We start from the raw sequence: 27,363 nt of genomic DNA, 5'->3' as shown, positions 1-27,363 counted from the left end.
TGAGGACATTGTTATTCTCATGCAACTTCATCCTTTTGCTGGTATTGAAAGGTGAGCTCCTCCCACTAAGGTGAGCAGATTGCTGCCTCCATCCCTCCTCTCTTTGAAGATTACCATATTGATCATGACATCACCATTATTGTCTTCTGTACTGGACCAAAAGACCCAGTCTCATAAAAGATATCCTACAGTGATCATGTCTTAAGAGGAAGAAAAGGGAGACGATTCATTTGCCCATTTCCCCCTCCTCAAAATGCATTTCCAGTTAGAAAAGCAGTGTTACTTTGAACTAGCAGAACCAGACTCTACACTCTAAAGAGTACAAGGAAGGTATTACAAAGCCATGGGCATGTCTGTTTGGTCTTAAGAGGGCATTCCACTCCTCATAGCATTTTTATTCTCTGTGTTGTCATTCCAGGCTTGTATTTATAGTCTCAGACATGGAGGTTTGTGCAAAGGGAGCCTCCCACATCCTCACCTACTTGTACAAGCACAAGTATTCCGCATATTTTATTTTCCACTCCTAACAATTCTGAGTTGGGTTTGTTGCCTATAGAAAAACAAAATATTGCAAAATTTAAAATCAAATATGTATCAGTTTTTAGGTTGTAGGGCAGTAGGGCCAACCCAGCATGGAGTAGGGAAGCTGTGCATTTAGCCTCCATCCTGATTCAGTAACAGATCAGGAATTCCACTCGATTGCTCATAAGCCATAGGAGGAAGTTGTTTCAAAATGCAGATCCCTCATCTCCAATTAATACCCACTGGATTATAGCCTCCAAGGAGTCAGACTTAAGCATCTGCATTCTTAAAATACTTCCTGGGTAATTCTGCCAGATTTGAAAAGTCTCAGAGTATTCCTGAGAATAGATGCAACCAGCTCCTAGAACATTCCGATGATGTTGCCAGTGCTGCCTATTACCTATTTCCTTTCTTTGGGAAAATTTCATGGATAGCTAAACTATGTCCAAAGCTCAGGCCTCTTCCAAAGCCATTCATCCTTGGAGAGGCTTTAGCCAACATCAAGTGTGATTGTCTGATCAAGTTCTTATGTTCTTATGAGCTTTGTTACCTTATGGAAATGCTTTCACGTGGAGAACTCATTATGTTGTTAAGAAAGCCATTTCTTTTAAGTTTATTCTTTGTTTAAGATTTTTTTCCTAGTAAGTGTATGCTACCAGATACTAAAGAATTCTTACAATGCCTTTTTGTTTTTTTGTTTTTTGTTTTTCACATAATTCATTCTTAACAAAGATCTATCAACTGATGTAGTCACAAATAAAATACCTTACTTGGTTTGGTTATGTGTTTCTGTGTTTACAAATGAGAACTGAAGCCATCCAAAGAAGTCATCTAATGCAAAGAGTTCAAATATAAGCATTATCAATACTAAATCCAAGACCAACTGATTTATCAATCCAGCATTCAAGCTTGAAACTGGATAAAGAGGCAGAGGGAGCAGAGTAGATGCTCACAACACTCTAGCTGTCTAATGTCTGCAATCAGACCATTTGCCTCAGATCCCAGCTCCATCTCCTATTAACTGTGGAACATAAGCTTTCATGTGACCTCTAGTTTTGGTTACTGACCAGACAAGGAATGATGATAATTATTGCTGCTACATAGAGCTGCTGTGAGAACTGACAGGAGCATGTGTACAGTGCTTGGAAGTTTTCTTGATATATTACTGCTCTTGCTATCATCATCATCATCGTCATCATCATCACTACCACGACCACCAGCTGGCTTTGAACTTGTAATCCTCTTGCCTCAAACCTCTGCATATTGGGATTACAGAAGTGTACCACCACACTTGGCTTATTTATTACTATTACTACCATTATCTGGCTAGTTCAATGCCACTTAATAATGATGACCTATCTTTTTATTTCTCCAAAGATTTACAAATACCTACATATTTTTCAATTACATACCAACCCTGGACTCTCTAAAGAAATTGCTGAATGACAATCTAAGGCAGAGTCAGAAAATTGAGGTATACTCAGAAATGAATTAATGGTGTTATATGGAAGAGGCCTGAAAAGAGCAAGTAAATAGCTTCCCATGCTAGAACAATATGTTGTTCCTATGAACTGTTAACATTTTGTATATGGGACATTTGAATATTCATTTGTCCTAATCAGCAGATACCCATTGTATGTATTTAGCATGTGCTACCTGTTTTAAAACATATATGCAATGATATGGCCAGGTCAAGCTAACTAGCATGCATTGCCTCATACAGTTAACATTATGTTATGGTGTGAGCACTTCAAATCATCTATCTGTCTGTCTTCTTTCTTTCTTTCTTTCTTTCTTTCTTTCTTTCTTTCTTTCTTTCTCTCTCTCTCTCTCTCTCTCTTTCTCTTTCTTTCTTTCTTTCTTTCTTTCTTTCTTTCTTTCTTTCTTTCTTTCTTTCTTCCTATCTATTTATCTGTCATCATCATCTACCTATCTGCTGTGTCTGTCTATCTTATCTATATGTGGGAACTTTGTACAACATATGAAATCTATGTTTTCCACTGTTAGTATAAATAAAAGGTACCCAGTATTTCCTTTTTTTTTTTTTTGATTTTTCAAAACAAGGTTTCTCTGTGTAACAGCTCTGGCTGTCCTGTGACTCATTCTGTAGATCAGGCTGAACTCGAGCTCACAGACATACGCCTACCTCTGCCTTCTGAGCGCTGGGACTAAAGACATGTGTCACCACTGCCAGGCAAGTATTTTCAACATTAAAATGAAGCCATATCATAGTCACACTGAAAAGACACTCATAATATAGGCAGTTCTTTTTTATTATTTAATTACTACTCATATTTACATGTCCATTGCCCCCATTTCCTTGCCCTTCCATCCTCCCATGTTCCCCACCAACCCTCCCAACCCACCCCCAGCTCCTCCCCAGGGATAGTGAGGCCCTCCATGGGGACCTTCAATGTCCATCATATCATTTGGGGGAGGTTGTAGGCCCTCCTTGCTGTATCTGGGCTGCAATATTATCTCTCCATAGGGAATGGGCTCCCAAAGTCCACTTGTGCTCTAGGGATAAAGACTGGCTCCACTGTTAGAGGTCCCATAGACTGTCTTGGCCTCCTAGCTGGAACCCACATTCAGAGGGCTTGGTTTGGTCCAATGCTGTTTCCTCAGCTTTATGACTAGCGTCTCCATGCTCTCACTAGGTCAGGTCCACTGTTTCTGAGGGTTTTTCCAGCTCTGTCTTGGCTCCTTTGCTCATCCCTCCTCCCTCTCCACAACAGGATTCCAGTAGTATGGTTCAGTGCTTGGCTGTGGGTGCCTGTTTTGGCTTCAAACAGCTTCTGGATGAAGGCTCTAGGTAACCAAGGTAGGCATCAATTTCATTATAGAGAAGGCATCAATGGCATCCTCTCCACCACTGCCTGGCTTCTTAGTTGGGGTCATCCCTGTGAATCCCCTAACATTTCCCCTGTGTCAGACCTCTCTCCATACCTGTACTGTCTCCCTCTGTCAAGACATCTCCTTTCTTGCCCTCCTCTATCCCCCACCCTGTCTCAGTCCTCTTGTTCTCCTCCCCCCCTTCTTCCTTTCCCACTTTCTTCCTCCCCCTCCCCCAGGCTCCCACTTTGGTCAGGGGTTCTTGTCCCCATCCCCTTCTTCGAGGGACTACACAATTTTCTCTTGGGGTCCTCCTTGTTTCCTAGCTCCTCTGGCAGTGTAGATTGTAGACTGGTAATCCTTTGTTCTATGTCTAAAAATCAAAATGAGTGAGTACATACCATGTTAATCTTTTTGTGACTGGGTCACCTCACTCAGGATGGTTTCTTCTAGTTCCATCCATTTGCCTGTGAATTTCAAGATTCCATTGTTTTTTTTTCCCCACTGAGTAGTACTCCATTATATAAATGTACCACATTTTCTCTATCCATTCTTCAGTTGAGGGGCATCTAGGTTGCTTCCAGGTTCTGGCTATTACAAATAATGAATATAGGTAGTTCTTATGAACACACATTTTAAAAACTATGAAGCTGGCATAAATCTTTATGAATAAAAGTGATCATCCAACCACTGGCTCACTTTTATATCACTGTTTTGAAATGAATTTGATGTAGTCAAAACAGTGTGCCAATGATGATGTGTAAACAATGTGACCTGAGCAAGGTATTCAGACTTATCTAGGAAACGTTGTCTAGGAATAGGCTGAAATATTAGGAACCATTCTTGTTAAAATTAGCTTCTGTCATACTTTGTTTCATTGTTATTTGGTAAATATCTGTCTTCAGTGAAGATCAGAAATAAATTTTAGAAAAACAAATTTTCATACATTTGACAAACGCAATCAACCAAGTACTGATACTTTTCATTTGGGGAATTCTTTCCAGAACCCTTTATAAATGTGTTGACTATTTAAAATCAATATTTAGAAATCTGTAACAGAGACATTCAGACACCAACACATCATCACTCACAGGAAACTATGGTTCACAAATGAAGTCATTTTTTTCTTCATTCAAAACAAGGAAGTATCTGGCTTTTTAAAATATAGATTTATGACAACCAAATTTAGGCATTTGTTGAGTCTTCCAAGAATTGCTTTTTTATGATGTTTTCCTACTATGTCTACAGCATTCCTTTAATGAAAGACCTGCTCTTGATGGTGAACAGAAGAAATCCCTCCTCCCAAAATATGATTTTCCTAAGAAGAATCATTTTAAGGTCTCTCAAAAATCAGTCAGAAATTTCTACAATTCTACAATTTCAGCTCAATTAGAATATGCATTCTAATAAAACTGAATTTACCAATGAGAATGTTCATTATACTTTGTCTCAACATCAAAAGGGTGGAAACAGTGCAAATGTTCAACATTAGGAAAGTAGTTATGATACATTAGTGTCCTGTGTCATGTGCTGTTCAGTACGTGTCCCTGTGGAGGGTGCTGACAAATGCTCTTTTACTCTTGAGTTTCGGTTTTGTGTATTATTTGAAATATTTATTTCATGTATGTGGGTATTTCGTGTGACTGTGTATATGTGTATCACATGCGTACCTGATTCTCACAGAGGCCAGAGAGGGGGTCAGATTCACTGGAACTGCAGTTACACTTGGTTGTGTGTCTGGAATCAAATCCACTGCTCTACAGCAGCAGCCAGTGCTCTGAATCACAGAACCATTCCCCCAGCCCATATATCCTTATTTTTAAAGTTTTTTTTTGTTTTTATGCTCTACCACTTCTCCAATACTGACAAATCTCTTTTTACAAAAAGATTTGCATCATCTCCTTAATAGTAACAATTACACAAACATAATTATGTGTAATTATGACACATAAGTGCATTTGGATATACGTCACAACAAGGGAAAATTCAGGTCCCAGCATCATGGGGGATGGCTATAGAAATGAACAACCTATAGACTGAAAATAATACGCTATTTCTTTTTAAATAGTCAAACCTATTGGGCTGGGTACTCACGAAATGCACATCAATGAACACTCTCCACATGGAATTCATATTGAATTGAAACACAGCTGAAGTTGAGGCTGCCTCCAGACCTTTTAATGTATTATCAGGCTTCTGGAAAACCCAGGCTAGTGTGTCCTAGTTTTGGACCCAGACTTTCTCCAGAAGAACAAGACTTTAATAGTTGGAGTTTTATACATTAAATTCAGTAAACTCAGCCGGTAGGTTTAACATAGGGGCTGAGGCTATAAACTCCTGTCTGTCATCTTTACTGGAGCTCCAACCACAATGAAGCTCTCACTGTTAACGTGCCCCCTTTGCCCTGTGTTAGCTTCTGCTGTGTCTTCCCAATGGAAGGCCCTTCCACACCCTAGTACCAAAGTGTACCTACATTTGAAAATGTAGTCCTGCTTGAAAATTTCCTACCTCAGGAACCTGTTCTCCTCCAACCTTCAGAGGCTCTTCTCTTTTCCGGTCTTTTGTTCTAAGACCTAAAAAACAAACAAACAAACAAACAAACAAACAAACAAACAAAAAACACGTTGAATCACACCATAAGAACTTCAGAATGTGGCACTCATTGGTGCTCATGACTGTTCTTCAATTTTCTACATTTTCTTTCTTCAAATTATTTCTTTTGTTGTTATTTACTTTTTATTTTCAACATTACAATTCAATTACAATGTTTCTCCCTTCCCCTTTTCCCTCCTAAGTTTAGAGTCTCAACCCTCTCATAGACCCTTCCCCACTCTCCCTCAAATTCGCTGCCTCATTTTTCATTAATTGTTATTGCATACACGTAAGTGTGTGTGTTCCTAAATATCACCTGTTGTCTTTAAATTCTTTTGAACACATTTGAGACATAGAAATGAGTAATTTAATAACCATTAATGCTGTTAATCCATGTTATTTAATCTGTAACATACCTTACTTCTTCCACTGGGTCATAACATTCCCTAGCAGAAAGTCAAATCACCCGCTCCCATCTTTAAACAGAGGCCAGTACTCAAAGGTGTTCAACATGTGTTATGAAGCTACAGAGAAATGAAACATGGATTCCCAGAAACCTGTCTCTGAGAGAAGAACCCACTCGAGGGGCCTCTGCACTTCTGACCAGGGTCTCAGGGACACACAGAAGTCACAACCATGCACCATGAGCAGTTTTATTGTTGCTGAACTAAAAGGGTGGGCAGAAGAGAGAAACCTGGAAATATTTTTTCAAGTCAAGAGAAGTGGGTATGGTCTTCCTGGTGGAATTCATAGGCTTGGGTGAGGAGAAGGTCACTATAGCTATGTATCCTTTATGCCCAGTCTCTCAGCACTCTTCCTCTTTGCAGTGGTAGGTGGTGCCACCTCTGAGGCAGCGGGGTTGTGGGTGGTGAACTATTCTGCGTCCTGCAGTGTTCGGAAGCCCTGGCCTTTCAGAGTGGGAAGCACAGCCTGTTGAACAAGAAATCTTGCAAGAAGTTGAGCAGGTAGTCAGACACGGGGTAGGGCATTTTGGAGATGGACATTTGGGAGCATTTGGGAGCTCCTGAGGCTGTTGTTTCTGCTGTGACATTGCTCAGCTAACTCTTTGAATCTGGAAGAAAAAGAACATACTGTTACATAAGAGACCAGAAGGCATGGGCCACTCTTCTCTGGAGCTGAGGCTGCCATTAATAGAGCCAGCATTAACAACTCAGAAAAGCCTATTCCAGAATGAAGAATGGTGGATTCTAAAGGATTGAACTCATGGGGAGTAAATTCTGGTGAGAATTTCTAAGAATTAGTCAATAATCAAGTTAATAACTTACCCCCTCCTATTAAAGAAAAGTAAAATTTAACTTTCTGAACCAACAGGACACTTCTAAGACTGATGACTGATGTGGTCACGTGTAAAGAACACACACATTCCTGCTCTTTTGTTACTTGGTTCTGGCCTCAGTTTTTAAGCCTATGTGGTGTGTCTCTGCTGTTAATTCTGCCCTCTGGTCCTCATTGGTTTGTCCCATGTTAGTTCATTTCAGGATTCTTGGCATGGATTTCCAGTCGTTCCCTTCTCCCTGCTATAAATATTTCCTACCTTGTTTATTAATTTCTTGGGAGAGATACTAGGGGATGCCAAAACTTTCTTAGCAAAGTGTGAGTGAGTGACATGTGTCTCTTCACCCCAAAGTAGCCTTACCTTCAAGGAAGATGGGTAGACAAGTCACCCCAGGAGGAGCCTGAGGTTTTGTGGGACCAGGATGGAAGGTGCTTTTTTATACATCCTCCAGTTGAAGCCTCCAGGCTACTTGTTATTGGAGGGCAGTCATGGAGTGGATGATCTATCCAGGTGTTTCATAATTCCCAGGGCAGGATTTCTCATCTGTATACACCTGGGAAGCATTTCAAAGGGAATTCCATGTAAGCAAGTGATGAAAAGGCTGAGGCTGGCTTGTGTAGAAGTGAGTACACCACACAAATTCTATGAGACGAGACAGGATGGGAGATAAGAAAAGTACTTTTATGTTTAATTTAGAATGGAAGAAGGAAGACAGACCAGTCAGTGACCAGAGTCTGAGGAAGACCCTGATTGTCTCCTAACACCTATGACTGAATATCCAGCTCAGCACCATGCATTCCATGGGACTTACCTAGTTTTATAGTCATATTAGAGTCCTAGGTCCTCTGACCTCAGATCTACAGGTGTCCCAGGTCATAGTGACCTAGATACGTACCTTATCGTTTCTAGTAAACTGAATGATAGAGACTTGTCATTATCACTTCTGCATTCCTAAAGCCTGATGCTATTTCCAACACACACCAAAAAATGCTCATGAATGTTTGATGAAGGGCTCAATCTACCTGACTTTAGAATAGGGCTTGTATCCAGGGGAACAAAAGCAGGGAAATAAGACCCAGCTCATTTTTCTTTGTATTTAGACTTCATTTTTATTCCTCTTTTGTGAACACACTTTCCGAATCTGTGGGTGGACCTTGCCTGGTACAACAGACTGAGAGGAGGGAGGGGAGAAAACATTCATTACCTGTCTTTAAATAGAAATGAGGATCTGTGTGTTGATCCAGACACTCCATTGAAAAGCCTTTTACAAAGCAAAAGTTTTTCTTCATCTTTTATAAAAGTTTATATTATCCCATGTTTTCTTAGCTAGAGTGAAAATCCTTCTCATCTAAATACCTTTTCTCATTTCCCAGTGTTTCCATTTCAGAATCATTGTTGATGTGACATCTCATTGAAAACGATGATGAGTTTGGCAGTAGGGGCTGGGCCTTGCCTGCCTCTAACCAACCCTAAAAACACACTATAATGTGGAAACAACTGACTAAGTGAGAAAAGATGTAATTTGATTATAGAAGCACTCCTTAAAGGCCCCAAATCAGATTGGAAACAAAGGCAAACATGACTGGGGCATGGGTTAAGGAATAAGGGACCTAACCAGGGTAGAAAACAGAACAAATTCAGGAAGAATTACATTTGGAGGGCTAACCCAGCAGGGCAGCATTATTTAAATTTGTCTGTTCCTTCTGAGAAGCTTTGGGGATGTAGCTTGGATGTAGAGAACTTAAAGTACTTATGAAAACACAGTGAGTGGGTGGGAGACGGTTTGGTCTATGTCATCCTATAACGAGAGGGCCCTAAAGAGTGAATCTGATTTACAGGACCTCAGTGCTTAAACAACATCTTCCTTCACTTCTTCTGTGCCTTTCTTTCCCCTCAGCCCTCTCAGGCACCAGAGAAGCCTCTGGCTGTTCCTCATCATGCTTCATGTGCCTGGGAAGGCAGCATTTGTTTGATTACAATGCATTGCTTTTTCTTTTCCCCAACCCACATCTGCAGCATGTAATTTCCTAGTATGGAGACCTCACATGCCACAAAAGCATTTATTTGCGCTTAACCAATAATCATTCATTTGCTATAGTCCTTATATAAGGTCTATAAGTTCTTTCTGGGGTTTCTGCCATGAGTATTCTGCCCCGGAAGAATCAAGTATACCTGCCTATTTTATTTATTTTCCATCCTATGCATTATAGTACAAATCACCCATAGGAATCTTTAAGTGCAATCAATTTTATCACGGTGAGTCTTCTCAACATGTAGGGCACTATGGGGACTGAGTCTAGGATTTGTACTTGCAGTAGAAGATATTGATATATAGGTTTGCCTAGTTACTAGGGAGCCTCTCCAAGTTGTTCTCTCTTCAAATGGACTTACACATCTTGTCACTTGTACATTAGGGACCCAGAAATTTAGTGTTCTTAAATTTCAACTCCACCTCTCATTGTGGCTCAGGTATCTAAGAGCAGAATTTCGTAATTTGATAGTAATTAAGTACCTACTATGAAAATGATGCAAGAAAGGACAGAACCCCACCTCATGCTTTAAAGAGTTCTCATAGAAAGAGAAGGGATGCATTAGTGGGTCACACCAGATGGTACTGAAAGTGAAGGAGGGAAGCAAAATAGCAGGCTAGTGCTGCTTGGATTTTAGAGTGTGATTAATTATCACAAGTGTACCTGGTTAGGAAGGTAGTGTCTGAAGAGGTGGCTATCATTACTGAGCCTGATCTGGAGACAGGATCCTACCCCCAAGAAGTGTCTCTTCTCATTCCTACTCATTTGAGGCCCTCAAATTTTCCTGAGCAATAAGCACCTACAGATATAAAGTTTCTCTGAATCTTACCTCTGTAGTTTTTCTTTTCTTTTCTTTTCTTTTCTTTTCTTTTCCTTTCTTTTCTTTTCTTTTCTTCCTCCCCTTTCCTTTCTTTTTGGTTCCCCAAATCTCTTAGATATTCAGAAGATAAATGCCTCTTTTATCTTGTTTTATTTTTCTATCCATGGTCCCTATAATTGATAAATAACTTTCAATAACACGGTGATGTCTTCAAGATAAGCCCAAATTTTATCATTTAAGGCCCTGTGATTGTGATCCCCATTCTGTAACTTTAAGCTCTTGCACTGACACTTTATTTCATTATTTCTCATTAAGTAAGTCCAAACAGTGAACCATTTACTTCATAATAAATCCTGATCACATTTTCTTAGGAAGAAGGGCCAAGAGGTCTTCTGGACCCATATTTTTTCTCCAGATGGTATTATTCTCAAGTCACCAATTATCATGGTTACCCTTTTTATGGAAAAACAGCAAGTTTTTAGTAAGTCTACAGCATCATGAGGACTGTTAATGCAATATTTTATTAATTCTTTGAGAATTTCATGCATGCATACTATGATAATATTTAGTCCACACTATTTCCTACAAATCCTCCAAGACTCACACCCAACATCCACCTTCCATACCCTCCCAAGTTCATGACCTCTCTCTCTAATAACCTGCTAAGTTAAAACAAAATCAATCAATAAAGTCTGAGGAACCAAAAGAGCCAATATATACAAAGACTGTAATATAATGTAAATTGGTCATTTTATAGTTTCTAACTTTAATTTTAATTTTTTTTATTTTTTATGCGCATGTGTGCTTTGCTTGCATATATGTCTGTACACCGCTTGCATGCCTGATTTCTGAAGAAACCAGAAGTAGTCACTGGATGCCCTGCAACTTGAGTTATAGATAGATGTAAGCCACCACGTGAAAATCAAACCCAGTTCCTTCAGAGGAGCAGCCAGTGCTTTTTACTGCTGAGGTACTTGTCTAGCACCTACTTTCAGTTATTAATTGTCGTGAAAAATACCCATTCAATATTCTACTTTCAAGAAAAAATTTTGTTTAGTTGATTCTTCTCTAGTCTCATCTCCCCCCTCTCCCTTCCTACCTGGTATAAGTCAGTCTCCCCTTCACTTTCATATCACATGCACCTTTAGCTCCTTCTACCAAGCACTTATTTCACTCTCATTTGGTCTCCTACTTTTCATGCTTCAGTCACATTTATATACCCATTTACAGCCATACATATACACATTATATACTAGGATCCACATATGAGAAGGCAACATGCAGTTTTTACTCGGGTTACCTTGTTTAATATAATACTTTACAGATTCATCTATATGCCTACAGTTTTCATGATTTCATTTCTTACACTGAGTGAAATTCCACTGTGTGTATGTACTGGATTTCTATTATCAATTCATCTGTTGATGGACATCCAAGCTGGTTCTAGATCTTTGGTATTGTGAATATAACAGCAACAAAGAGATGCATAAACATCTCTGTGGCAGTATATGGAGCCTTTGGAGCAGGTGCCCAGATACAATATAGCTGGATGATATAGTAGTTCTACTTTTAATATTTTGAGAAACATTCATGCTAGCTTCCATAATACCTGTATTGGTTTACAATACCACCACTAATTAATAAGAGTTCCTCTTTCTCTGAGTCCTTGCTAACATCCATTCTCTGTTTTCTTGATGATAGTTATTCTTACTGGAATGACATGATACTGCAAATTAATTTTAATTTGCATTTCCCTGATGGCTAGTGTGGTGGTTTGAATAAAATTGGCCCCATATGCTCATATATTTCAATGCTTGGTCTCCAGTGAGTGGAACTGTTTGGGAAGTGTTAGGAGGTGAGGCTTTTTTAGAGCGGGTATGGTCTTGTAAAAGAAAGTATGTCATTTGCAGTGGACTTTGAGATTTCAAAAGAACATGTCAGCCCAATTTTTCTCTGCCTGCTGCCTGGGATCAGGATGTAAAGATCTCAACTAATGTTCCAACTCCCATGTGTGTTCGTCTTCTGTCGTGATATAAAACTATAAGCAAGCTCCTAATTAGATGTTTTTTTTTAATAAAAGTTTTCTTGGTCATAGTGTCTTTTCACAGCAATAGAATAATAATTAAGAGGAAAAAATGGTATCATGAGTGCAGTTTTGCTGTGACAGACTTGACTATGCTGTTTTTTGGACTTTGGGACTTTAGACTAGGAGAATACTTGAATGCTTTTAAGTAGCACTTAATGGGGCATCGTAGTAGGAACATGTAAGGAAGTAATGCTGAGGGCAATTTGATCTATAGAGGCCTGGCTCTAGAGGTTTCAGAGGGTAAGAATATTAGGAAGTAGCCTATAGACCATTCTTGTGATACTTTGGGAATAGAAGTGACTGCTTTTTGCGCTTGTCCTAAGTATCTGCCTGAGGCTAAATTGAAGAGGTTTGGATTAATGAGATTGACAAAGGATTTTTCAAAACAGCCTAGTACTGACTGGGTCATGTGATACTTAGTGATTATTCTTACTCAGATCTACAATGAAAAGGATCAGTCAGGTGAAGAGAAATAGATTATAGAGTTGTAGAAGAAAAGCACCAGAAAATATAACATTGGATCCAAGTCCTGTGCTCCAGGAGGTAAAAAGTTTAATGAAAGGCCTGATTAAAAATGGAATAAAGGGAGTGGTGCTCTCAGGGAAAGACCTCATCCAACCTAAGTTCCCAACTTGTGAAAAGGAATTAAAGGAAAGTTTAAACAGCAAAAGAAACCATCAAAACCAGAAAGCTTATGCAGATGTAACTCAAGGAGGGTGCTGTTTCCAGCCCTAGCAAGCCACAGAATTTAGGCAGTTTTGGCCATGTGGTCCAGGATTTAAGGATACTAGTTTAAAGGGTTGGGGAATTGTAATCCATGCTTAAGGAATCCATCCAGGCAAGGCCTGAAGTAGGGGAGCCCCTTCAGAGATTCTCATAGAAGCCATTTTTTTTTCAAGCTGCACTTTTAGTGAAGCCTGGATTGCCTTGTAGACTACAAGATGTTGGAGATGCCAGAGCCCTAAGTACCTGCCAAGGACAGCTGCAAACAGAATGTGGAGCCAGCACAATAGAGAGGAGTGTACTGTGGTCAACACAGCTGGAAGGAGTGGGAGACCTGAAGAATGCTCTGACATCAGTCAAGGAGCTACAGAATTTGCAATTTTCCCTGCTAGACGTCATTTCCCTCTTAGTCCAGTCTTTCTTCACTATGCTCCCTTTCCTTGCTTTTGGATTTGGTAGTGTACATTCAATGCCTTTGTATGTTGGAAGTATGTGATTGTTTTTGCTTTTGCTTTTACATGGGGTTATGGTTAAGAGATGGCCCTATGAGTCTCAGAAGAGTCTTTGGACTTTGAAACAGTTTTAAGATGGAAAGACTATGGGAATTTTTTAATGCATTTTTGCTTTATCATATGGCTGCAAGCCTATTGGAACCAGAAAATGGAATGTGGTGGTTTAAATGAGAATGCCTGTATAGGCTTGTATATTTGAATGCCTAGTCTCCATTTGGTGTTAGCTATTTGACTTGGATTAGGAGATGCATCCTTGTTGGAATAGGTGTGACCTTGTTGGAGAAGGTATGTCACTGGGGATGGGCTTTTATTTCAAAATCCCATGCCAGGCCCAGTCTCTCTGTCTCTGCCTGATGCCTGTGAATCAGACTGTAAAGCTCTCAGCTAGTGTTCCAGTGTTCAATGTCCAGTGTCCATGACTGTCTACTTCCTGTTATGATGATCATGGAGTAACCCTCTAAAACTGTAAGCAAGTCTTCAATTAAATTCTTTCTTTTGTAAGAGTTGCCTTGGTCATGATGTCTCTTCATAGCAATAGAACAATAACTGGAGATAGCTGTGTCGGGGCAGTATAAAGAAGCACTTAATGGCCATTTGTGTTTCTTCTTTTAATAACAGAAAAAAAATGTCATTTTTGTCAAAGATATTTGAGATGGATGCTACACAGAAATAGCAGTGAAAAGTAATTTCCTTTTAGAAGATTCAAAGATTGGGCTTAATAGACAAAGTCTTTAAGTGGCCACCAAAATTATATTTAAATTGCTCTTGAAAACAATGCATAAGAGGTAAATAAGGATATAATAATGTCTCATCAAAAATGTGGAAATTATTTTTCAAATAACAACCAGATATTCTAAAGTTCACAAGTAAAATGTCTGAAATGAAATTTTATAAGGACTCAACATACATTGAACTCCTAGCAAAAACAATTGCAAACAAACTAAATCAACAGAGACTACAAACTCAGTGAAAGAGAAGGGTGAAGAACTGTGACTAAAGTCTTGACCAAGCTTGTAATGTAAGTCTACAAATACGTGTGAGCACAAAAAAAGGGATTAAAAAACAGAAAAGAGCAACAAAAAGATTTTTAAAATCTCCTAAATTTTATTATAAAATTTAATCCATTCACAAATAGACAAAAGTCAGAGATCAATGGATCATGAGGAGATAAATCCAACAGATAAATCTACATCACAGCTCCTGAACATATGGCTCAGGGAGCATCACAGAATATGCTGCCAAAAGATTGTAAGAACCAGAATACCAGAAAGTCTGCAATGGGGATAGTCTTCTTTAGAAATGGCAGAATCAACAAGACGGGAACAATAGGAACATCAATGGACACATTAACATGAAAGAGGGAAATTTTGTGGGCTCCTACCCAAAGACAAAGAACTTCTTACTGAGAGAAAGAGAATTAGTTTCTCCTTGGGAGTGGTCATCTTTGAAACAACATACACACAGACAGCAAACATGCACTCAGCAGGCTTCATTTATTTATATTCATGTGCACACATATTTATGTATATAACATATAATCAAAGAAAAAGAGATTATCAGCTTGAGATTGGGGGAGGCATGAGACGGGTTCAAGGGATGACAACTGGAAGAGTCTAGAGGGAAGAAAGGGAGTGGGGAAATAAGCATTTCTACTTTAATCAAAGACATTAAAAACTAAAATTTAAAAATGTTAGGAAATTCAAGGTGAGATAAACACAGAAAATATGCACACTCACATGCATCTCTGTAAAATATGGACAAAATGAGAAAAAGAATTTTTGAAGAGGAAAATGTCATGGCAGCAACTTAAAGGGTATTTCAATAATATTTATAGCTGCTTTCTTTTTTCCATCAAAATGCATGGACTCTACAGGAATTGTGGTGGTTCGAGTAAGAATGTCCCTCATAGGCTCAAATATTTGGTGTCTCACTACCACCTGTAACTCTAACTACAGGGAGTTTGATGCCACTGCCTTCCCAAGGCATCTGTACACACTTGCACATACCCACCCCCACAAACATATAATTAAAATTAAGGTTATATCTAAAAAGGAATTGTTAATTTACCAGGAACTATAATCCTAAAAAAAATACTATAGGGCAAATATAAAAGAATAAAATTGACTTTCTTGAGAAAATTAGCTCAAAATAGATTAATAATCCGAGAAGCTTAAACAATAAAATTCTAAGAAAAATGACTTTGTTACAACATGACTTTGTTGTAACATAGGATCTTGGTTTTTCTGGGACTTTATTCCTAAATAGACACATACCACTGCTTTTTATGGAGTTTCTGGTCTAAGGGAGTGAAAAAACAACAACAACAACAACAACAACAACAACAAAACCCAACCTCTTTGTAATAGTATCCTGTCACAACTGGAACATTCCTTCCATTCTAGGAAACACAATCTTTGCTTTGTTTGGCTTGAGAATTATAATTGGCCTAACAATCAATGTTACTCTTGTTGCTATGAGGGTTGGATGATTTTGGCAGGAAGAAGGAAGATCCACCTTGTAGGTTTATGTTGGAGCTTCCTCTTGTCACAGAACATAAGTAAAGCTGTTCTTTTCTAACCTTAGAATAGTAAAGGGGCAGGCACATGGTCAGGGGCCAGCATCCTGATGTTCCCTTTTTGAATCAAGTGACTGAGAAAAGGCACAGGGTGTCTGAAAGTCATATTAATCCTATTAATTGTGAAATATGCTGCAGTATATTCCTCTGCTGTGTTCCCATGCCTCAGTCAGCCAAATGCTTGTTTTTTTATGAATTAAAAATTAAGTAAGCTTCTGGACATTTATATACTTCATAAAAATATTATTGAAAGATAGAGACAAAGTAAAATTAACAATATTAAATATCATGTTAATTCTACAACTTAAAACCATGGTGAATGTTACGACTTCTTGTTCAGGATTATTTGTGTAATCCTAGGTATTTTGTGCTTCCATATGAATTTTTAAGATTTTTTTCAATTTGTATAAAGTACCAGGTTGTATTTTTGATAGCATCTGCATTAAATCTACAAACCGCTTTTGGTAGAATGTTCACTTTCACAATATTAATCCTATCATGTTATTCCAGACACCTGAGTTTTGACAGATAGGGCATAACCGCAAATTACAATTAAAAATGGCCTCTTGAACAAATGGTGCGGGTCAAACTGGACAGCTACATGTAGAAGAATGAAACTAGATCCTTATATTTCACCCTGCACAGGACTGAACTCCAAATTGATGAAGGATCGCAACATAAGACCTGATTCTATGAATCTGTTAGAGGACAATGTAGGGAGTATGCTCCAACTGATAGGCAGAGTCAAGGTCTTCCTGAAGAGCACCACATTAGTGAAGGAATTAAGACTAGCGACTGAGAGATGGGATCTCATGAAACTAAAGAACTTACATATAGCAAAGGTCATTTGAGTGAAGAATTACAGAACAAGAAACAATCTACTAGCTAGAGGTATGCTATCTAGAATATACAAATAACTCAAAAAACTAAACTACAAGTGTATGAGTTTGCTTTCTATTGGTATGATAAAACACAGACCAAAACCACCTTGGAGTGGAAAAGGTTTATTTCACTTTGCAGGTTGTAGTTCATTCTTGGGGAAGTCAAAGCAGGAACTGAAACAGGAAACTGGATGCAGGAACTTAACCAGATATCAGAGAGGAATATTGCTTACTTACTTGCACTCCAGGTTCATGCTCAGCTATCTTGTACCTGTCAAGACTTCCTGCCCAGGGGTGACACTGCCCACAGTAGGTTGGATCCTTCCACATCAATCATCAATCAAGAAAATGTCCTGCATACTTGCCTGAAGGCTGATCAGTGGGAGGCCTTTCCTCAATTGAGATATCCTCTTCCCAGAGGACTCTAACTTGTGTGAAGTTGCCAATAATGTAATCAGCACACCATGAAAACAAACAACTTCCTTAAAGTTGGGGTGTGGAACTAAACAGCTGTCAAAACAAGGAATAAAAATGGCTGAGAATTCCTTCTTTAAGTTCAATATCTTTAGCAATCAAGGAAAGGAAACATAAAACTACCTTGAGATTTTATCTTACCCAGCCAGAAGGGTATATATTTATATAATAATTTAAATTATTTTTAAAAATTAAATTGAATATATTAAATATTTATTAAATATACATATTAAAAAGGCCAACAAATGCAGGCATAGATGTGGGTAAAGCTAAACAGTTACCCACTGTTGGTAAAAGTACAAACTGGAACAATCACTATGGAAATCAGTGTGGGGTTCTTCAAAAAGCTAGAAACAGAGCTACCATACCACTCTTGAGCATATCTGACCACATCTGACTCCAGAGATACCTGCAAATCCATATTCATTAAACATCTGGCATTAGATGTCTGGCAACTGAATGGATAATGAACATGTGGTGTCTAGGGAGCAAAGGAAGCCCTAAGTGAGTGAAGTCCTGAGTGATCGATCGTATAGTTTGCAAGTACATGGTCTGTTGACAATGCCAAGGCCAATTGGCCCATGGCAAATTGGCAAAGCCATTACACATATGAACCAGACTCCAGAGGAGTGGCAAAGACCAAGTATGAGTGTTCATGAAGGATTGGTCGGTGTGTGTGCAAACACTAGTAATTGTAGTTTCCTTCTCCGGGATGTTTACAGCCTGAGGTTCCTCTGAGGCAGAGACCACCTACAGAGACTGGTGAACCCCTCCTATTGTGCTGTACCTCATAAACACACTGAGCTTCTGAGTTACAGTAGTTAGAGCTACTTGATTCAAGGTTCATTATATGTGAGTCTGTGTGCCTGTCCTTTCTTCATCCCCCACCTCCCCATTCAGGGTTCTGGAACACAAGCCACTGAGGAAATGCCAGTTGTATTTACACATACTATTATGAATCATATGCAAAGAAAAATTAAATTATAAAAATTGCAGGTAAATAGATGGAGCTGCAAATACTCATTCAGATTGAGATAACCCTGAGCCAGAAAGGCAAACGCCGCATGGTTCTTCTGCTTATTTGTTTGTTTATTTTACATCCTGACTGAAGTTTCTCCTCCCTTCTCTCCTCACATCCCTTCCCCCTTCTCCCTCCTCTCATTCTACTCCCCTGTTTCTGTTCAGAAAGGGGCAGGTTTCCCATGGGTATCAATAAAGCATGGCTTGTCAAGTTGCAGTAAGACTAAGAACCTCCCCCTATATTTAGGGCAAGGCAATCCATTATGAGGAATAGGTATCCAAGAAGCTGAGCAACTGTCATATATACGTAGAAAGTGTAGATTGGTTCCATGCAGGCCTCCTGGTTGTTGGTTCAGACTCTGTGAGTTCCTATGAATCAGGTTAGTTGTTTCTGTGGCGTTTTTGTGATGTTCTTGAGCCTCTTGCTCCTACAAGCCTTCCTCCCTTTCTTCAGCAGGATTCCCAAAATTCGGCCTAATGTTTGGCTGGGGGCAGTCTCTGCATTTGTTTACATGAGTTATTGGATGAAGACTCTATGATAACAACTGGGGTAGTCACCGATCTGATCACAGGAGATGGTCAGTTCAGCCTATATATCCACTATTGCTAGGAGTCTTACCTGGGGTCATCCTTGTAGATTTTTGGAGTTTCCCTTGCATCAAGTTTCTACCTGACTCTGAAAAGCACCCCATTTCCAGTCATCTCTTTCAGTACCCTCCCCTCCACTCACCCTCAACCTGATCCCTCAAGTTCCCACCCCCACCTGCCTCTGTCCTCCTAGGGAAAGGGGGATAGAATTTAGGTGATATAAAGAGAGAATGGATAGTAATGGGTCATTAAAAAAGTGAAATGGGGTGAGGGTAATAGGACCAGGTAGAGGAGGAAGCAGGTGTGCGGGGGAGGGTAAAACTAATGTCAAACTCATTTGAAAAATTATGGAAATGTACTATTGAAAAACCTTCCTAAAATACATTCATATACATATGTAAAAGGAGTTTAAATGAGTATCCTACAACAGGAGAAACTGCCCCCTCAAGACACCATAAACTGTGAAATAAAAAAGCTCAGTGCCAGGAATGGGTTATCTCTGTTTAAGTTGTTAGCCAGTGTACCCCTACAGACCACCTCCTCCCACAAGCAGCAGGATGTTGTCATTGCTCTTCCTGGTACACGGCTATTAAAATATCAAAAGACTGGACATGCCTGCACCGTTGTAGGCTCTGGTGTCAGCATGTGAGACACATGTCCTGTGCCACATGGTCCTGTGACAGGTGATGGATGACTGGATGCTTCACAACTTCCCTATTCAATGAAGTCCAGGCAGCAACTGCAAACACAGGATATGAAAAAGTATGATGGGCAAGGGAACAGGCTAGTCAGGCCCTCTGGGACGTATCTTTGATATCTCTGCCTATACAGATGAATGCCTGCAGTTTATAACTTCTCCTGTTTCACATTATAATTTATTTACAACATTTCTCCCTTCCCTTTCCTCCTTAGAAGGCCTCCCATATAACCCGCCCAGTTCAAATTCATGATATGACTTTTCCTCTCTCTCTCTCTCTCTCTCTCTCTCTCTCTCTCTCTCTCTCTCTCTCTCTCTTTCTCTCTCTCTCGTGTGTGTGTGTGTGTGTGTGTGTGTGTGTGTGTGTGTGTGGTGTTTTCCTAAACATACCCTGTTTGGTCCATATAATGTGACCTGCAGATATGGACATTCGGAACTGGACAACTAATTGGTGTTCATAGGTGTCATACCTGGGTGGGACTTTGGTTGCCTCTCTCCCTTGGAAGCTTACAAGATGCTTTCTGGGATCATGAAAGCTAGTCCTTGGGGAGGAAGTATTCAGGTTAGCTCTAACTCAGGGGTATTTGCGTTTGGGGCCATGTGGGCATGGGGTTTTAAGCAATAGAGATTTATGGTACACCTCTGGGGCATAGCCAAGGTCAGCAGCAATAGGCTGTATGTTTTGGGAGTCTCTTGAATAATCCTGTACAACTGAAGAGTACTTCTTCTTCTAGTATTGGGGTTTGTGTTACCTAATCTTTGGCTCTTAGCGGGAGTACTGTCAGCCCATTTTGGTCTGTTTTCTTTATTTACATAAGGTCAATGATTTCAATTCAGAACACAATTTTTATCATCTTAAATAGTGGCTTTCTGGGGGTCTTGTTATCAAAAACTGGGCACTGACATGAATGAGCTCTACAATGGGAAACATGAACCAAATTAGAAGTGATGCATGTGTCCCATGTTGTAAAGTTTTAAGATGCACTGGATCCAACTTGCTCCATTTCAGCTGACACTCCGGCCAAAGCTTCGGATACTGACTTCAATCAAGTTGAGGATTTCAAGCGAGATCTTCTATCAAGAGAATCCCATCTAACATGGACTGGAAACAATCCATTCAAGACTTTTACTACACTAATATTTTCTTCCTACAGGACCCCACATGACTATCATTGTCCAATTTCAGCAGGAAGTAACTTGGAGAATGCTACGCTCCCTTTCTCCATTGTTGTCACTTAGGATACTGTATATACCTAGTTAGGAATAGCTTCCTATTGTTTATGGTTGGGATTGGAAGGAGGTGTTCAGGCTTGGACACCTCTTTCAGATGACTTTAGGGTTTAGTTAAAATAGATAGTTAGGATGTGACATAAGCAGATTGTTTTATCTTCTTATATTTTTCCTTTATGATTGTTAATTTTGGATACTTTAAACTGTTAAGTTTTAATCCTCTTTTAGACTAAGAGGGGAATTGTAGGGGAAGCTGTAGCCACGCCTACTTAGGGTCTGGCTACAGGTGTGCCTGACCACGCTTGTGAGGGCGTGGTCAGAGTGACGTAGTGTGACTGTGTTTGTGCTTTCGGTTTCACTTTGGTACTTGCGTACAGACTGCTGCCACGTCGGCTGGCTGAGTAGATCTGTAAGTAAGGCGTTTTCCCTGTTAAATACCCTTGTATTTCTACCTGACTCCGTATTGGTAATTTCTCACTATACAAATGTTTTTAACTATGTCCATGTATATAGCCTGAATCATTAAAATCACATTGTAACAGAAAAATATTTTATGATTTAATACTAATGAATGATTTTTTTATCTTTTGAGACAGGGTTTCCTGTATAGCTTAGTAGACCAGACTGGACTTGAACTCACAGAGATCCACCTGCCTCTGCCTCCCAAAGTACTGGGATTAAAGGCGTGCACCACCACCTCTCAGCTTAATGAATGCTAATTTTGAATGAAGCTTTATATATTTCTGAGGCTGCCTTATCTAAAGCATAAATAATAAAATGATATTAAAATATAATTTAAAACTGTTTGTAGCCATGCACCTATTCATGACAGGAATATGTTCTGAGAACTGTCATTGGGCTATTTTGGTCATTGTGACAGTATCACAGAGCAGTATTGCACACTTCACAGTAACCTATATGATGTAATCTTTTGGTTCTAGACTATAAACCAGTGTAACACATCACTGTTCTGAACACTGTAGGCACTTGTAACATGTTGAATATTTATGTGCCTAAACATAAGCATAACTGAAGACTGAGTGGAGGATGCGGAACTGGAAGGAACTCTGGGTGAGACAGTGAGTGTGAGTGAATGTGAAGGGTGGAGGTACTTTGACCACGCTGTAGACCTATTCGACACACTCACTTAGGCATTTCTCAATTTAAAAAGTGAAACAAAAAAAATCTTTCTTAACTTAATAACCTAAACTAAATCTAACTTCATTAAATTATAAACATTTAAATCATTTCAACTTTTTGTTTCATAATGACATTTAGCTGAAATTGGAGCAAAAATATAGCTACACTATTTTCTTCATACACTTATTCTTTGAGCATTTTCCCATGTAATTAAATCTATTTTAGTTTTGTAACTCTTGTTAAAAGATATGACACGAGGCTACACAGAGAAACCCTATCTCATAAAACCAAATAAAGTAAAATAAAACTACAACACAAGCCTGGCATGATAGGACATGCTACAACTCCAGTACTTGGTGGGAGGATTGTGAGTTTGGGGGCAACCTGCATTACATAGTGAGTTTTAATATAGCCTGGGCTATGCTATATAACTGTCTCGGAAAACCAACCACACAAGCAAGCAAAAAAACTACAAAACAACAAAACACAAACACACATCACCCAAACCATAAGTACCACTGTCATCTGCCTCCACATTTTGCCCCACTTGGGAATCTTTAGAGACATCAGCATGTATGAAGCTGTCACTTCGTAGGGCTACAGCACCCTCTTCTGGATCCCCCTGAAAACCTGCTGAGGTTTGTTTCTGTTCTCATCATAAATTCCTTTGTAAGCATAAAATACCCTGAGAGCATTTCTCTCTATTGATGAACACCTTCCTGCCATTGGGTGAACATTTTAAAATGTATTTTTATTTATTTTTTGTTTTTGTTTTTTGAGATAGTGCGCCACCACTGCCTTGCATTTTCAAATGTTGTAAGGAGCTTGTTTAGACCGTCAAAGCTGTCAGTGTGGATTTTTCTTTGGAATTAATCTTTTTCTTCTCCTACAGTCTTTTCTGTTTTGTCTTCCTCAGCTACATGCTCCTGATCTAGTTGCAACAACCCCTCATCAGTTCAGTTTTCAACACTCTTCCATGTCATCTCCATTCACACCCAACACAAAGTTGTTTTCTGTCTCAATCACAGCTTCATTGATTTTTGCAACCTTCTTATTCTTGGCAAATCCTTTGAAGTCATGGATGAACCTCTTCTTCCAGATGCCACTCATACATTCCTTGCTGACATCACCTCAACCCTAACAAGTTTCCATATGCAGATAAGATGGTGTAATCTTTCCATAGCTGCGCCAGCATCTTCTCAGCTCATTGCAGAAATTGTGCAGGCCAGTGTCTTTACTGAGTGTAAGTATTACACCCTAGTATAGCTCCTTCCTTCATCTATTAATCAAATTGAAAAACTTGTGTTTGGAGGGAGAAATACAACTTTAATATTATGATGAAGATTGCCTGTGAGGAGCATTACCAACAATAAGGAAAATTTAAAAAGTTTTCCTAGTCTCCCAGTGATACTTTGCCATTGCATTGGCTAGTTACTCAGTAGTGTACCTTGGGAGAGGGACTGGGACATTCCTGATGTCTTGTTTCTGAATTGTACCAAGTATGTGCTTAGTGACACATTTGAGCAGGCTGCGGCTCTCACTATGCTAGATCACAAAGGATTTCTTGTAGCCTACAGCACCTCCCTGAAGCTGGATTGTGATCTTCTCCTTACAAGCCTAGGGACATGGCATTAACTTGCCCTGTTTATAGGTGAAAGTCATTTCAGATATTTATTTCCAGAATTAGGTCAGTTGCATTCATGCTGAAGAGTTGTGCTGACAGAAAGCCAAGTTTCTCATCAGCCTCATCATGACCATTTACAGATGTCTTTCACTATTTTGGCAAAAATTCCATTTTGATTTATTTTACAAAATTAAATGAGTTTATCATTTGAACATATCTAGAAAATACTTAGTAACTGTTGGCTTTTGAAAACATTTTAAAAATATATGCATATGATAAATACCTCATGAAAATTTTTATAGGAGCCAAAGTCAACAAAATTATAAGGTCATTGTTAGAACTGCTACATGCCTTTCAATTGATGAACTATAAATGAAAACAATTATTTTATTCATATATTAATTCATTTTTCATAACTTAGTGTATAGTGTATTCTCTACCCAGCATAAACAGTTGTGTTTTAAAACATACTTTTAATATTAAAAGTAAATGTTTCATCATGACATCTTCATATGAATGGTCTATACATTATTCTCATTTGTTACCTACCCCCTTACATCGTGCGATAAATGGTTTCTTGACCCATTTAAACTTTTTAGACAAAGCAGCAAATTCAACATCCTAGTCAGGCACTACCAATTAATTAGTTAATTTTTAACACCAGGAACATGTTGCTTTGATTCTGGTGTCGTGGAGCTAAGAGGGATGCACGTCTGCATATGGTCTTCAGCTCAAGTAATCAGAAGGCCTGTCTTACCAGTTATGGATTTTTTCTTTAATTTTAAGTCTCCTAAATTAAATAAGCTTTCATCACTTTGTCCTTGTTCTTCAAGATTGTAGGCATGGTTGAACTGGGCATGCCTGACCATCAGACAACACCATCACTGATGGTTCTTCTTTTTAAAGAAATTATGTGTTTATTTGCAATGTGTTTGACTATAAGTCATTTTTACATGAATACACAAAAATAACTTACTTACTTAAGCCTCATGCATTCTGAATAGTTTACTTTTTTATAAAGAGTAATAAAATGATAGGTCTTCCAAGGGCATCTGCCTAGTAAATGGATAAATATGTTACTAAGGTCTTTTAGCTTTGTCCCATATTTCCATTTCAATACAGTATTTGTAGTTTATGACACAAAAGTACTGGGTTTTTGTATATTTTACTTATATAACTTAAATAACTTATAATATATTTACTTATATAACTTAAATAACTTATAATAATCCTCAGATGTCACTTTTACTTGAAAACACATCAAAAAATTTATTCAGTAAACATTTGAAGTGAAGCAAGTACTGATTTTTTCCTTTTTTTAATTTTAGAAACAATTTTATTTTACATATCAATCCCCCATTCCTTCTCCCTCCAAACCTCCCATGCTCCCCTCAGACCCCCCCCCCCCCGCAAGTCACCTCCACCACTCCCCAAGGATAATGAGGCCTTCCATTGGGGGAATCATCAAAGTCTGCCATATCATTTGGGGGAGGGCCTAGGCCCTCTTTCATGTATCTGGGCTGCAATAGTATCCCTCCATAGGGAATGGACTCCCATTTGTCCACTAGGGATAAACAATGGCTCCACTGTCAGATGTCCCATAGACTGCCCAGGCCTCTGAGCTGGCATCCACATTCAGAAGGCTTGGTTTGGTCCAATGCTGGTTCCCCAGCTTTCTGACTGGGGTCTCTGTGCTCGCACTAGGTCAGATCAACTGTTTCTGTGGGTTTCTCCAGCACAGTCTTGGCTCATTTGCTCATCCCTCCTCCCTCTCTATGACTGGACTCTGGGAGTATGGCTCAGTGCTTCACTGTGGGTGCCTGCTTCTGTTTTGATCAGCTACTGGATGAAGGCTCAAGGATGGCAACCAACGTAGTCATCAAACTCGTTATAGGGGGAGGGCATCAAGGCAGCCTCTCTGCTACTGCCTAGGTTCTTAGTTGGGGTCATCCCTGTGGATCCCTGAATATTTCCCTAGTGCCAGACCTCTCTCTAAACCTATACTGGCTCCCTCTACCAAGGTATCTCCTTTCTTGCTCTCCTCTATTGCTCCCCTGTCTCAGTCTTCCTGATCCCTCTTGTTCTCCTCCCCTCTCCTCTCCTCCCCTTCTCATTTTCCTACTCCCCCCCCAATTTTCTCAAAGTTTCTTTGCAACTTTTAGTTTTGTCACCAGGACTGCTTACTGCCTAATGTGGCCTCTTATCACTTTTGCAGAGGAGCACATTTCCAGCCACCCACATGGTTCACAACCATCTATTACTACAGTTCCAGCAGATCCCAGTGCCCTCTTCTGGTTTTAGTAGGTACCAGTCACGCACTTTGTGTGTATGTATACATGTAGGCAAAACACTCACACACATAAAATATATTTTCAAAAAATTGTCAGTAAAAGACTTACAAACTAAATTCACAAGAGCACAAAAACAAGTTATCCACTCTGAGCAAATAGGGTTCATCTTAGAGATGCAGATATGATTCACACTACATAGATTGATAAAAGTAATCCATGATCTCAAAGCCAGAAACTATGTGACCATTTCATTAGGTATTGAAAATGCTTTTGACAAAGTTCAACATCTTTTTATGAGAAAAGTCCTGGGGAACCTAGGGATGTGATATAGGTATAAGAAAGAACTTTCAGAATAGGACTCAATTTGCCTACAAATAAGGCCAACAATTGACAAGTGGTACTTCATAAAACTAAAAAGCTCCTGCACAGATAAAGAACCATCAGGTGAAGAGGAAGCCCACAGAATGGGAGAGAATTCTTTCCAGACACACAACTGACAGAGGATTAATAAAAAGGGAACTGAAAAAAACAGTAAAAAAGAAACAACATTAATAATAATATCCTAATGATTTATTAGAAAAATGAGCTTGGAACCTGAACATAGAGTACTCAAAGGACCAGATAGATAGATAGATAGATAGATAGATAGATAGATAGATAGATAGATAGATGTTAATTAATTAACAGCTAAGGGATTTTTAAAAAAATGTTCACCATCCTTACAATTATGGAAATGCAATCAAAACAACAGTGATTTCATCTTACCAAAGATCAGCAAAACAACTGACACTAAATGCTGGAAGGAGTGTCAGGGGACACTTACTATTGGTGGTATCGCAAACTGGTGCATCTACTATGGAAATCAATGTGGAAAATTCTCAAGAGACTAAAAAAAAATCTGCCATATTACCTAGCTACACTACACCTGGGCATGTGCCCAAGGGACTCCACATCCTACTCCACAGATATTTGCTCAACCATGTTCACTGACACTCTATTCACAATAGCAAGGAAATGAAAGCAACTGAAATGCCCGGCAACTGATGAATAGATATTAAAAATGTGGTACATATGTATTATGGAATGCTATTCAGCTATAAAGAACAATAAGGTCATGGACTTTTCAGGTAAATGATGTAACCAGGAAAATTCATACTGAATGGGGTAACCCAGGGCTCCTAGCTCCAAATCTTCAGATGTGAGAACATATGCTGGAGTAACTGCAGAAACAAGGAAAGTAAGAAGGAGCCACTGCCACTGTGCTGGGATGGGAGAGCCAAAGAGAGGCGAATAGCAGTGTACAAATGACATGATGGGGAAAATGAGAAAATGTAGGAGATTCTAATGACAGATGGGGAAGAGATAAATGCAAAGGGGGATGAGGGCATGACTGTAAAATAACAGTAAGAATGTCTGAAACAGTCACAAG

General features: G+C 39.1%; 1 protein-coding gene across 1 annotated transcript; it reads right to left on the bottom strand.

The window, feature by feature from the left end:
• Window positions 1-6,751: 6,751 nt before the first annotated feature.
• On the bottom strand, window positions 6,752-6,997 carry Lce6a (late cornified envelope 6A). The gene has a single exon (XM_035451219.1). It carries the CDS (start codon window positions 6,995-6,997, stop codon window positions 6,752-6,754), a length of 246 nt encoding a protein of 81 aa, XP_035307110.1.
• Window positions 6,998-27,363: the final 20,366 nt, after the last annotated feature.

Source organism: Cricetulus griseus (assembly GCF_003668045.3).
Source record: "Cricetulus griseus strain 17A/GY chromosome 1 unlocalized genomic scaffold, alternate assembly CriGri-PICRH-1.0 chr1_0, whole genome shotgun sequence".
Classification (NCBI taxonomy): Eukaryota; Metazoa; Chordata; class Mammalia; order Rodentia; family Cricetidae; genus Cricetulus; species Cricetulus griseus.
Note: the sequence above shows the minus strand (reverse complement) of the source record. Positions and strands in the feature narration are given on the sequence as shown.

Bases quoted from the DNA above. Each gene is read 5' to 3' on its own strand.
- Lce6a (XM_035451219.1), bottom strand. From the start codon at position 6,997: ATGTCACAGCAGAAACAACAGCCTCAGGAGCTCCCAAATGCTCCCAAA.